Raw genomic sequence first — 12,997 nt, forward strand, 5'->3', positions numbered from 1 at the left:
CTCTACCATTATGCGCCTGCCAATAAACGGACGCCACATGTTCGGTTTTTAACATTTCAAAATCAGAAAAATTGAGTATATTAAAGTTGTTAAAATTAAAAGATTCTTACGGAAATAAAAATGAAAAATGTTTATTCTCCCTCAAATATCTCCTCACTCATACGGTACCAGATTTATGGTTATGGAAAATGTTCGAGTGTGTCAAACTGAAGGACTCTATACGCAGTGATCTCAACACATAACTCTCCTTACTTAAATCACTCAAGTTTGATTTTAGTAAAAGTGAAAACGAAGAGAGCAGCTACGTGATATGTTTGCTAAAACTCATCCTTCCAATTAATACTATGAACAGAAAAAACAATCTCCCAAAGTCATTTGGCTGCAATGAAGGAGGCATAAAAGACTATCAGCCAAGGAGAGAAAGAACAAATATAGATAGCGAGTGAAACATTTTAACTAATGCGTGTTGGTTATATAGTGGTAAGGAGTTCTTTCACTATAGTTATAGTAGTCGATTTCTACCAGGCTCCATATGTATTTAAAACTAAAACAAAACAATAATAGATTGAAAATGTTGAAGAAGATGAAAAGTGTTCTTCAATTATTCTGAAGACTATACAGTATGGAGAGAGTTCAGTGAGGATAAACATTTTCCAGTTTTATCTCCGGGAAATCTTTTAATTTTAACAACTTTAATATACTTAAATTTTCTGATTTTGGTATGTTGAAAACCGAACACGTGGCGTCCGTTCATTGGCAGGTACAGAGTTGCAGAGAAGTTTGGGCATAGACGATCCGGAGCCGCGATTGATGATTGAACAAGTAAATAGCCTCAGCAATAATGCAATGCAACGCATAAGCAGCATGCACAAGAAACAAATTTGGTGTTCTGGGACCTCACCGTGAGGAACACGCTAGCACAACATCACCGCACACGACAGGGGGCCGATAGACATGACTATAACCTAACAAGTGATCCCAAACAACCTTAGATATGCATTGTAGTGATAAATAGTGTAGAACTCCCAAAAAGATTTTTGGTAAATATAACGAAAAATGATTCATTTGTGCAAATATTTTTAAAACATGGTTCAAATGGACGAGTAAAAATTATTATGGGTGAAATGGACACCAAAAAAATAGCAAGGATGAAACTGGATTCATCCTGATTTAAACTTAAAAAATAGCAAGGATGAAACTGGATGCATCCTGATGTAAACTGGATGCATCCTGATGTAAATTAAAAAATAAGAAAAAATATTTGAAAATGGGTAGGATGAAACTGTTTACATCCTGGCTATTTTTACATTTTTGTCCATTTAAACGGTATCATAATCTAAATGTCCTTTTCACCCAGGAATTGTTGATTTTGGTCTTTTTAACCAATTTTGTGTAAATATAAGTAGCACCAATATGGTAGACTCGGGATTTGAGTCGGATACTAAGTTTCCTGCCTTACCTAGACGGTTAGAAGTTTTAGAATTGTGTAAGTCTAAACATAAGTCTATTGTTGAAACCGGTGACAGAATTAGAACCTCTCAAGTCTCTAGTTGTGGAATAGAGCCCAGTAACTCATTTTGGGAAGGACAGATTAGTGCAGAGCAAGCCCTTGCTCTTTATGATAACTCTAGATTTGATAACCGTCAGAAGTTTTATACATATTCAGATACCTATAACCCCGGATCGACAAAGCATCTGAACTTATCATGGTCCTAGGGTCAAAATCAAGGTCAGACTAGTAATCCTCAAGTTTCACCAGGGTTTAGTTATCCCAAGAACCCAATAGAGCCAACTTACTCTCAAAACCCTTCAGAGAAGAAATAACCATCTTATAGGAAACTTTTAATCTGTTAGCAAAGAGTCGGCTTAGATTTCAACAGTCAACCTAGCAGAATTTTCAACCTAGTGCCCAGACTGTTGCTAAGTTAGTACTTCAAGTATATAAAATAGCTAAGACTCTAAGTGAGAGAGAGAATTGAAGGTTCCCTAGTCAAACCAATCCTAATCCTAAGGGAGAGAAACCGTTCAATCAAGTGAACTCAATTAGAACCCTCAGTAGTGGTGGAGTGGTAGACAATAAGGTAATCATGCCCGATAACGAACATATTGTAGTTCACCCCTCAGGACCATCAGCAGCTGAGGAGACTGATAAAGTCTATGATGATGCCAATACGGTTCCTGATAACCATGATGTTGTGCCTAGAGCCCCATGACTACATATAGTAGTACCAACCAAGGACGAATCCCATTTTAATGACATATTGGAGGTTTTAAAAAGTTACCATAAACCTTCCTTTATTAGATGCAATCAGGCAGATTCTTGCTTATGCCAAGTTCCTTAAGGATATATGTACGCGAAAGCGAAAGCTTTTTTTTTTTTTACTCGGTCAATAAAAATTAAAAAAACAAAACTGTACAGGGACGAGATTAAACTAGTGTTATTCGTTTGGCCAACATTAGTCTAACCTATTTAAAACGAAAATAAACCTCTCCAGGACACTCCACAGAAAGAAGAAAGTCTGGCCTACCCTCATAAAACTCAAAAACATCTTCAGCCAACAAACAAGCTTGTTTGGCCAAAGCATAAGCCGAGAAATTAACTTCCCTATAGTTATCCACATAGCGAATGTTATCATAAAAGCTCCTCGCAATCTTCCACTTCGTAACAAGCTTCCAAGGAAGCTCACCCGACTGAAAATCTTGAATGCAACTCATCGAATCTGAACAGATGCAAAGGTTTTTAACATTCCATCTCTTAGCAAGCAATGCTCCATAAATCACAGCACAAACTTCCGCATAATAGTTGGCTTGAAAACCCAGGCCAACTGAAAGCACTCCAAGGACCGCAGAATTAGCATCCCTGAAGGTAACACCAGCTCCAGCTAGGCCAGGATTGCCACGAGAAGCACCATCACAACAGATCATAATTTCTCCAGGATTAGGAGGTAACCAACTAACCGCTTTTGGAGTAGAAAACTTGCTAGATCTATGTTGCACCCTGAAATAATTCAAGATGCGCAAATCTTCTTGCGTGTTGTACATATGGCCCCTCATTCGAATCGAGTTATCACGAATAACCTGATACACTCTGCCCTTAAAACTAAGCACGTGCAACCGAAATTCCTCAAAGAAAACCTTGTTGCGCATCTTCCAGAGCTCTGTGGTAATTGCAAGGTTTGCAACCAGCCACAGATCCTTAATCGTCCTACTTCGTCTTTTAGCAACCTTGTAAGAGGCTACCAAATCCTCCTTTGGCCAAAGATTAAAAAAATTTGCAGCCCAAGCCCAAATTCTCTTAGCCACTCGACAGTGCCAAGTGACACGGCTCATAGTTTCTTCGATCTTCCTACACAACCGACAAAAAGTAGCCATGCTTCTACCAGTCTTCTTGATAACATTATCTTCAATTGCACAGCATTGCTTCTGCCAGATTTTCTAATATTGCACACTCAAAGTAGGTTGCACAACTTGTCTATTAAATAGTGCTGCAATTGGCAAAACTTCAGCTGACATTTTAATAGCAGCCTTTGCAGACTTAACTGAAAAAACGCCCTTGCTATCCAAGTCCCATATTTTGTAATCATCCCCACCAGCAATAAGCGGCAGATTATCAACATCAATGTTACAACGAATCATCATATCTTTCAAACTCGAAGGTATGTCCCAATCACCATCAACAATTATGTCACTCACCTTAGCCTTGTAATCATTCATACCTTTGGAAAAAATTCCAAGCCTCCTTGCGATAGAAAAGTCCCCGCACCAATTATCAAAAAATAACGAAGTATTAGCACCATTACCTATAATTGAGCGTGTGTGCTTTTTCACAAAATTGTAAACCATTCTAATTCCTGGAAAAACCGAAGAACCCAATTTATAATCAATCAAATTGCCATTCAACTTGAAGTATTTCACCCGCAAGAATCTAGCCCAAATCTTGTTTGAATCCCGAATAGAGATCCACAGCTTCATAAGCATAGCTCTATTTACATCCACCAATTTCTTGAGGCCAAGGCCACCTTCTCGCCGCGAACAACACAAATCCTCATAAAGGACCGTGAAGTACTTACGTTTTTCAGCAACACCTGACGATAAAAAATTCCTAATGGCCCGCTCAACTTGCTTAATAACCGTACACGTCCAGTTATAAACGGCCATGGAATGAAGCACATAGCTAGTAATAATTTTCCATAATTTCTAATCAAAATTCCTAATGGCACGCGAAAGCGAAAGCTTAATGTACATAAGAAAGCCTTTTAGCTAGTCATGTAATTTCGATTATCCAGAACAACATAACTCCTAAGTACAAAGACCTAGGTTCCCCTGTCATTTCTTGCACAATAGGTAACTACCGGGTAAAAAAGCTTTACTTGACTTAGGAGCCAGTGTGAACTTACTTTCGTACCATATGTACCTTGAGCCAAGACTTGGTGAAATGAAACCTACCAAGATAACGCCCCAGTTAGCTGATAGGTCTGAAAATTCCTCGTGGTGTTATAGTGGAGTTCTTATTGAGGTCGATAGTTTTATTTATCCTGTGAATTTTTTTATCCTAGATACCCAACTTGTCCCTGACCCAAAAAACCTGATACATGTGATTCTAGGTTGCATATTTTTACCTACATCCAATGTGATCATAAATTGTTGAAATAGTATTATAAATTTGTCTTTTTGTAATATGACTATTGAGCTGAATATTTTCAATATTTGTAAGCAACTTCTTGATTTAGATGACTTGTCCATTAAAGAGGTAAACATGATACGAACACTAGTTCACGAGTTATTATCAAATATGTTAAAAGATCCATTAGAGAAATGACTAGCCCATTTTGGGTTTGATTTTGAAGATGATAGTGTGATTAATGAGGTGAACGCTTTGTAAGATTCCGCCCCTTTGATAAACACTAATAATGGATGGAGATCTAAGTTCGAACCACTACTAGTTTCCAAGTGTACCTTAATTCCTTCTCAACCATCAGGGGTTAGCCCAGTTGGCCAGGAGCCTGACTCTCAAGTAGGAGGTCAGCGGATCGAGTCTCCTCTCACGAGTTTGGAGATCTCATGAAATACTCTTCTTATGTAAATCTAGTTTAATTTAAGTTGTTAATGTATCTTCTTTCCTATAAAAAAATAATAATTCCTTCTATAAAAGAGCCTCATAAGTTGGAACTTAGACCACTACCACATACCCTGAAGTATGTGTTTTTAGGCCCATCTGGACTGTACCTGTAATTTTTGTTTCCGACTTGGATAGTGATCCGTAAAGTAGGCTAGTGGATGTGCCTCAAGACAATAAGGAAGCTTTAGGGTGGACCATAGCAGACATTAAGGGTACGAGTCCTACTGTTTGTATGCATCGGATTCTAAAAACGCAGGGGGTACCAAGATACACCACCAACTTTTTCTTAGAAAATCTGTATGGACAAACTCAGCACAACTCCGAGAGTAAAAACTCAATCAAGGAAATCCCCTATATATCTCCCTCTCTCTCCCTTTTTGTTAGAACGTTTACAGAATTGAACCCGTGAACCTAACTTACAAAGATAGTTCTTAAACGGTACCAAAGACCAATGTCTAAGGACCAATCAAGACTTTTTCAACTAACAGGGTTGGACCCAGCTACTGTGATTTATCAATGCACAACCTGTGATATTTAAAATAAAGATAAACAATATAACACGGAAAAAGAAATCACACAGACACCAGAAGTTTTGTTAACAAGGAAACCACAAATGCAGAAAACCCCGGGACTCAGTCCAGATTGAACACCAAACTGTATTAAACCGCTACAGACACTAGCCTAGTACCAATTAACTTCGGTCTGAAATGTAGTTGAGCTCTCAAAGGAAATCCATCAATTGAGGTACAGTCGCGCTCCTTACGCCTCTTGAATCTCACAAGACTCTGCGCAATTGATTCCCTTAGCTGATCTCGCCCAAAATTAAGAGTTGCTTCAACCTCAATTGAAGACTTTAAACCAAATATTCCTCCCACATATTAAACCTATAATTTATTTTCTGATTTACGATCTAAACGGATGATCAGATGACACGATAGATCCAAGTGATGGAAATCGATAACAACTTAATTAGACAAAAATCTGGTTATACTCAAAATCCGACTTATGCAACCCGGAGTGCAGCCTAGATTATTACTCACCTCACAAGTATAAAACTTGTGGTATCAACAAAGTATAAGACGAAGAGACTCGGTTGATTACAATCTATCTTGATCGTTGGAGAAAGCTCTACAAACAATCAAGATCAGGATACTCGAGTTATCAAGATAAAAGATAACTGGACATGTCTTCACGAATCCTTGTGAAGTCTTTGTAGTCGCTAAACCCTAAAAGGGTTTCTAAAGAGGACGACTCTAGATACAACTAGGACACACCAAAAAGTAGTGTCGGGATACAAAGATCCAAGTTGCCAAGAGTTCCCCTTATATAGACTTCAAAGCCTATGTTATTCTAGGTATAAACTAAGATAGCTTTGGAACCAAGCAAACAATATCCACCGTTAGAAGAAATCTTTTAATCTTAATCACATATACAAGATATACAATATGGTTAGGTAAGCCGTAACCGAACCGTGTATATAGACTATGTTCAACATGGTAGCAAAAACTAGTCGATTTGAACTTAAAAGCTTAACACTCATTTTCATGTTCACTAAGATATGAGTCACAATCATGTGATCAATTGAGCCTAGTGTTGATTAGACGAATGGTCAAATACAAATTACTGCATAGAAATAATTTAATTGCAATTGAATCATGATCGATATAGTTTGTAAATGTACAAGGTACAACTTGAATCGTTCGTGAATAGTCTGAGTCACAGTACGCGTACCGGTTTGCGAACTTATATGTAATTACTGAGTTCCTGAGTCTATGGAAATTTTTCAGTTCATAAACCGGTTTGCACACTTATGCAATTACGAAGTTCCGAATTCTACATAACTTTTCAGTTCACGTACCGGTTTGAAAACTTTGAATCAACTCAAAGTTCCAGAGTCTACAGAACTTTTTAGTTCATGTACCGGTTTGCAAACTTTATACCTTTGCCGGTTCCGTAGTTCACAGAACATTCAGCCTGCGTACCGGTTTGGGTACTAAACTGGTTCTGGAATATATAACTGCTTTGGCTTACATACCGGTTTGATTATTATAACTCGGTTCCCTTACCACAGTTCTATAATTGTTTGTATACGAATATACATGTAAACATATTTTCCCATGATGTACATACGAATATGCATATCACACAAATCTGACAGTCGATATATAGTTAGCTACCCCGCTACGTGTACGAATACATGTAATACGACTTCAGACATATAATAGTTTTCTCAGTTTGTAAGACTGATAACACTGTCTTGTATTCCGAATATAGTAGTTCTATATTTCTCTAAATCAATTCGAAATATTCCTGAATAAATAATAATGACGCTTATTACTGTTCCAGGCTATTTTCGAATGATAAACTTGAATCATGATTTGGTTCCGAATAATAAATTGTTCCCCACCGAAATTGATCAAGTATGAAGAAATGTTCATTAATCTTAGTCATTATTATTAGAGCATTGCTCGGTTGAACCCACTAGCGTTGGTATGTCAAGCTAGTTGTCAAATTTAGTTGCCAAAACGCATTCTTGATTTAGTATACCAAAGATAGTTTCAGACTAGATTAAGTCTAAGAAGAGTTATTCTTGAATTGGATGAAGATTGAAGACTACAAGAAGACATCAACGAGGACTTCATCAACAAAGGTATGTGGTAATTGATTTCACTTGCATTCTTGTTCAATTCTACCTTTTAATCTATCGAAATAAATGCTCACACTATGGAACAATTCCTATGACGGTAAATGTACATTTATGTATATATACTCGAGGTTATTTGAGCCACGACTTTTATGACAACAATAACCTTTATCCCTGGAAAGGTTCTCATGTCATAGTAAACAAGATTACGAATTCAACGAGCCAAGAATCATTCAATTCTGAGTTATAACGATGAAGTCATGAGTGATTTATTAAAGTAACAATTATAAGTGTTGTTGTAACTGTTGCAGTTCGTTAGTAGGAAACAATCCATGAACTGTTTGAAACGGTTCACGGACTTGAGCCAAATTACGTGACTAGAAGCCTTTTTTAGTCAAGTTTTTGATGTTTCCTTATCTAGGCGAGATAGCTATTAATCCAAACATATTTTATTACCATATTAAAGTGTTTGTGATATCTTTTAATTCCTTCCTAAGATAAATTGTGATTTATTCAGATAAATACAATATTTGCTAAATTAACTATTTATTTAATTATTTTGGCAAGAGTTGTAACTTAGGAAAGACTCCAAAAATTAGGAGAGTCTTGAAAAAGGAAAATAGCTTTGCTTAGCTTTCAAGCTACCTTGTTCACCATAAATTCGTGAGTGCTACAATTTTTTCATCCCCTTTGGAAAATTGGTGTAAGCTTCATAAGGTTGTTTTCTATGTCTTCTATTCTTCGTGAACAAGAGTGAGATAAAAGTCTTTGTTTTGGGATTACAAAGCCGAGTTAGAAATAATCTTCGTGATAGTTACACAACTTGTAATCTAGGTTTTTCACCTCTTGTATATTCTAAGGTCTTCTCTTCTAATATAAGACCATTCAAGAGTTGTTGGTCATAAATCCTAGGTTTTGATAGATTTCATTTCTCGATCGTATACGAACACTTGTTAGTCGAAATCGGAACTAGAAAGAAAACTTCGATTAAGGTAACTCGTAAAAATCCTTAAGAAGTTTTAAAAAAGATATCTCTAGATTTTTTTTCTAGTTGTTCTTGTTGTAGAATAATTAGGTTTGTCTTCCATTTTCGAAGAGTATAATAAACCCTAATCTACAAGTTTGTTTTGATATTACTTTTACCTAGTAATTGTTCTTCTCAAAACAAACACAAGATTTCCAAAACCTTGATTCATATCTAAAGGGAAATCGAATCGGTGTTTTGTGAAGAGAACTAACATTCTGCTAGAATATTTTTGAGAGTGCTTCTGAAGAGAACCTTGTTCTGCCAGAAGATTTTCGAGAATAACTTCTAAAGAGAATTTGTGTTCTTCTAGAAGTTTTACGAGAAGAATTCCTAAAGAGAATCGGTATTCTGCTAGGAAGTGCTTGAATACAGCTGAAGCAGGTATTACATCTAGTCCGAATAGGTATTAGGAAATTGGTGTAACAACTTATAATCAGTGTGTGTTTATTCTGGACTAGGTCCCAAGGTTTTTCTGTATTTGCGGTTTCCTCGTTAACAAAATTTTTGGTGTTTGTGTTATTTCTTTTCCGCATTATATTGTTTATCTTTATAATTGAAATATCATTGGTTGTGCGTTAATCAATCATCATTGATAAATCCGACCTTGTTTTTTGGATAAGACTTTGATTGATCTTGGATATTGGTCTTTGGTACCGTCCAAGTATTTCTCACATTAATCAGGCTCATAGATTTCTATCTGTTTGATCTGCTGATTGATTTGAGAAAAAGAGATAAACTCTTTAGTATTATTCTTTGATTAAGTTTTTACTCTCGGAATATTATTAAGGTTTAGTCCATACAGATTGCCGAATGAAATATTGGGTGTGGTTATTAGACCCCCGTATTTTTAATTATATTTCGAGAAATTCGTAAACTAAATAATTAGTTCTCGACTCAAAATTTTTGTCTATGCAAGCTAGTCTAATTAGTTATGCGAAAATCGTCTCAAAGATAGAATGGTGAATATAACTTGAGAAATAGGTGGTTCAGTCTTCACTTACCTTTTGTCGATGAAGTTCTCCAAAAGCTTCGGTTGATCTTCTCCTTCAAACGGTAGAACACAAATGATGACTGGCTCGTTTCTCAAATCCACTATCCTAGACCGAGACTTACTAATTATAGACTAGAAATCAAGATATAGTTTTGAAAACTAAATTTAACAACCAGCTTGATATAGAAACACTTGTGAGTTCGACCAACCAGTGCTCTAACAATTTTATTTAGAGGATGACACGGTAAGTGGGTCATCCCCGATCCAAATTAAACCTTCTAGGAAGATGCAACGTCGACTTAACCCTAACATGAAAGAAGCAGTTCGAACTGAGGTGCTTAGGTTGTTATATGCGGGTATTATCTACCCAATTTCACACAGTAAGTGGGTCAGCCCCGATCATGTTTTTCCTAAGAAATCATGTATCACTATAGTCCATAATGACAACAATGAGTTAATCCTTTCGAGTAACCACGAGATGTCGTGTCTATATTGACTATAGAAAATTTAACAAGGTTATAAGGAAGAATCACTTTCCCCTTCCTTTTATCGACCAAATGCTAGAGCGGCTATCTGAACATAGTCATTATTGCTTCTTAGATGGCTACTCCGACTATAATCAGTTCGTTATTACCCCAGAAGACCAAGAGAAAACCAATTTTACCTGTACCTTTGGTACCTTTGTGGATAAACGCATGCCTTTCAGGTTGTGTAGTGCACCTGCTACTTTACAGCGGTGTATGATGAGCATGTTTTATAACATCGTAGAACGGTTCTTAGAGGTTTTTATGGATGATTTTTCCAGTGTTTGATCCATCTTTTGATGAATGCTTTCATCATTTGACATTAGTGTTGTCTAGGTGTAAGGAAAAGAATTTAATGCTTAATTAAGAAAAATGTCATTTCATAGTTGTTGGTGTGCAAAAACTGATTCTGGTGAAAATGGTTAAAAGAGGTAGGTTGATGATAAACGAGTCTAAACCTTAAACAAATACTGCACAAGAGTACTTTAGATTCGAGAGATCAATCTGTACAATTCTGGCCTAAACCAAGAAATGGACGTTCCAGTCTTGCTTTGGTCACAAAGGAAGGTGAAGGGTTGATCTTAGGGAGGGAAGTAAAGGAAGTGTTGGGATCAGAATGATAGACTTTGTAAGGTGTGGTTGTTTAGGACTGTGTATCAGAAGATAAAACTCGCTTGTAAATGATAAGTTGTAAGTTCTCTGTATTTTTCTAGATACTTGTGATCATGATTATCCATTTTGAATATATTGAAGAACCTATTCTTATCAAGTCATAAATGTACACCCTGATCTCATAGGAAATGGAAGTCGTGAAGAAGTGAGAAGATGGAGACTGTGGTAAAGTGGTGAAAACCTTGTCCCTATTGTTGAGGGATGACTGACGATTGCACACCAACTACTCCTCTACTCATCAACTTCCCGCTTCTCATAATGGGTGTATTGCTACACTGTATTGTCATAGAACGCTAGAACAATACCTAATGAGCATCCCCCCATTTATGACATCTTTGATATCTCGTGTGATTTTAGCAGAAAATAATAATCTAATATGAAGTCAACTTGCATAGTCAGGCTCACTGGTGACTTATCACGTTTGTCTAGACGTAACTGACAAGTCTTGATGAGTCTGACAAGACTGGTGAGGCTCGTATGGAGTAGGCGGACTAATATATATTTACTTAGGCCTTATGTCAAGTCTTGAGAGTCTTAAACAAGTTATGAGAGTTCATATGTGTCAATCAGCGTTGGCATGCTTGGATGAACAGGTGATGCCGAACATGGCTGTTGAGTAAGTCAAGCACTGTTTTTCATGATATCAACGAGAAGTGATAGGTGGTCATGAAAGAATGGAGAAAAAGAGATATGAGCATGGAAGTAGTCATGCATATGCGGCAGGACATATGGTCTCATAATCGCATTAACACACCTCTTGAATGAAAGAGAGAATGAAAACTTATGTTAATGTATGAATTTGTGTAGTCAGAAAATTCAAATGTGAGACCCTTCACTAAAACTGTTGTAGAATCTTCATACGAACTCCGATTTTGTTAGTTGACCCCATCATTCTGATCAGATTAGAATTTCCTATCTCTTTGCGCTGAAAATTTTAGGTTTTGAGCTTGTTTAGAAGGTGAAAACATCCCGACAGTAAAAACTCATGAAGCATTTAGGAGGAATTCTGTCAGTTTTCAGTCATGACCTAGATCGTTCTTTAAGATGTATCTTTTAAATCGTCCATCTGATATATGTGATTTTTTAGTATGTTATACTAGATATACATACGAAACTTTTGGTATATAAATCATACTTAATTTTTTACCACTTGCTCCCCGCTGTTCGGCCAACCTTGGGTGGCCTTTTGGATGTCGTCCGACCAAGTTAAAGAGATATTATTGGTCGTAAGGAAAAGAGGGTGGCCAACCAAGCTGACGAGATATGATCGGTCGGACATGTGACTTGTGAAGCAGACTAATTTGAAGAGATATGATTGTTTGGTGTGAAAGAGGGATGGCCGACCAATTTGTCAGGTCAACTTCGAGCGTTCTGATTGGACAAAATAGAAGAGGGGTGACAGGTGAACTTCGTGAGACCTGATTGGTCTATCACTGAAGGTGGGAAGCCGGCCAAGTAGGGTGGTTAGAACCAATGCGTGACTGACTTAAGCAATTATGGTTAACCCTCATTCCACATGTTATTTATTCTTCGACCATGATTAGGGTTTTATTGCAACCAATCATGGAAGGTCTTCACTCCATGCTTGGGCAAGCTAGCCTACGACCAATAGGAGTCAAGATACTATGCTTCACGCCAAATTGAGCAAAAATAGAGAAATTCATGTCTTCTCATGAATTTGAGTCTTCTCATGAAATTGAGTAAGATAATCAAGTTTTGTGTGTTGACACAAAATTGAGCAAAATACCCGAATTTGTGTGCTTGCACGTTATTGGGTGAAATAATTAAATTTTGTGGATTGACACAAAATTGGTTGAAATAAGCAAATTTTGTGTATTGGCACAAAATTGAATAAAACCAAATTTTGTGTGTTGACACAAAATTGTTAAATTTTATTATTCTCGTGTCCATGGCACTACTGGTCTTGTTAACATAGATATGATGTTCTTAATCAGGTATCCTCATGCATAGCTTGATCAGACACTTCAGATGAGAATGAACATGGATGTCGGGTAAGATT

General features: G+C 36.8%; 1 protein-coding gene across 1 annotated transcript; it reads right to left on the bottom strand.

Annotated features, from left to right (window-relative positions):
• Window positions 1-2,461: 2,461 nt before the first annotated feature.
• Window positions 2,462-3,372, bottom strand: LOC113359765. The gene is made up of 2 exons (XM_026603347.1): window positions 2,565-3,372; window positions 2,462-2,466 (listed from the first exon to the last, which is right to left on the bottom strand). The coding sequence occupies exons 1-2, from the start codon at window positions 3,370-3,372 to the stop codon at window positions 2,462-2,464; spliced, it is 813 nt and encodes a 270-aa protein (XP_026459132.1).
• Between the last annotated feature and the right edge of the window lie 9,625 nt (window positions 3,373-12,997).

Source organism: Papaver somniferum, chromosome 3, assembly GCF_003573695.1.
Source record: "Papaver somniferum cultivar HN1 chromosome 3, ASM357369v1, whole genome shotgun sequence".
Taxonomy (NCBI): Eukaryota; Viridiplantae; Streptophyta; class Magnoliopsida; order Ranunculales; family Papaveraceae; genus Papaver; species Papaver somniferum.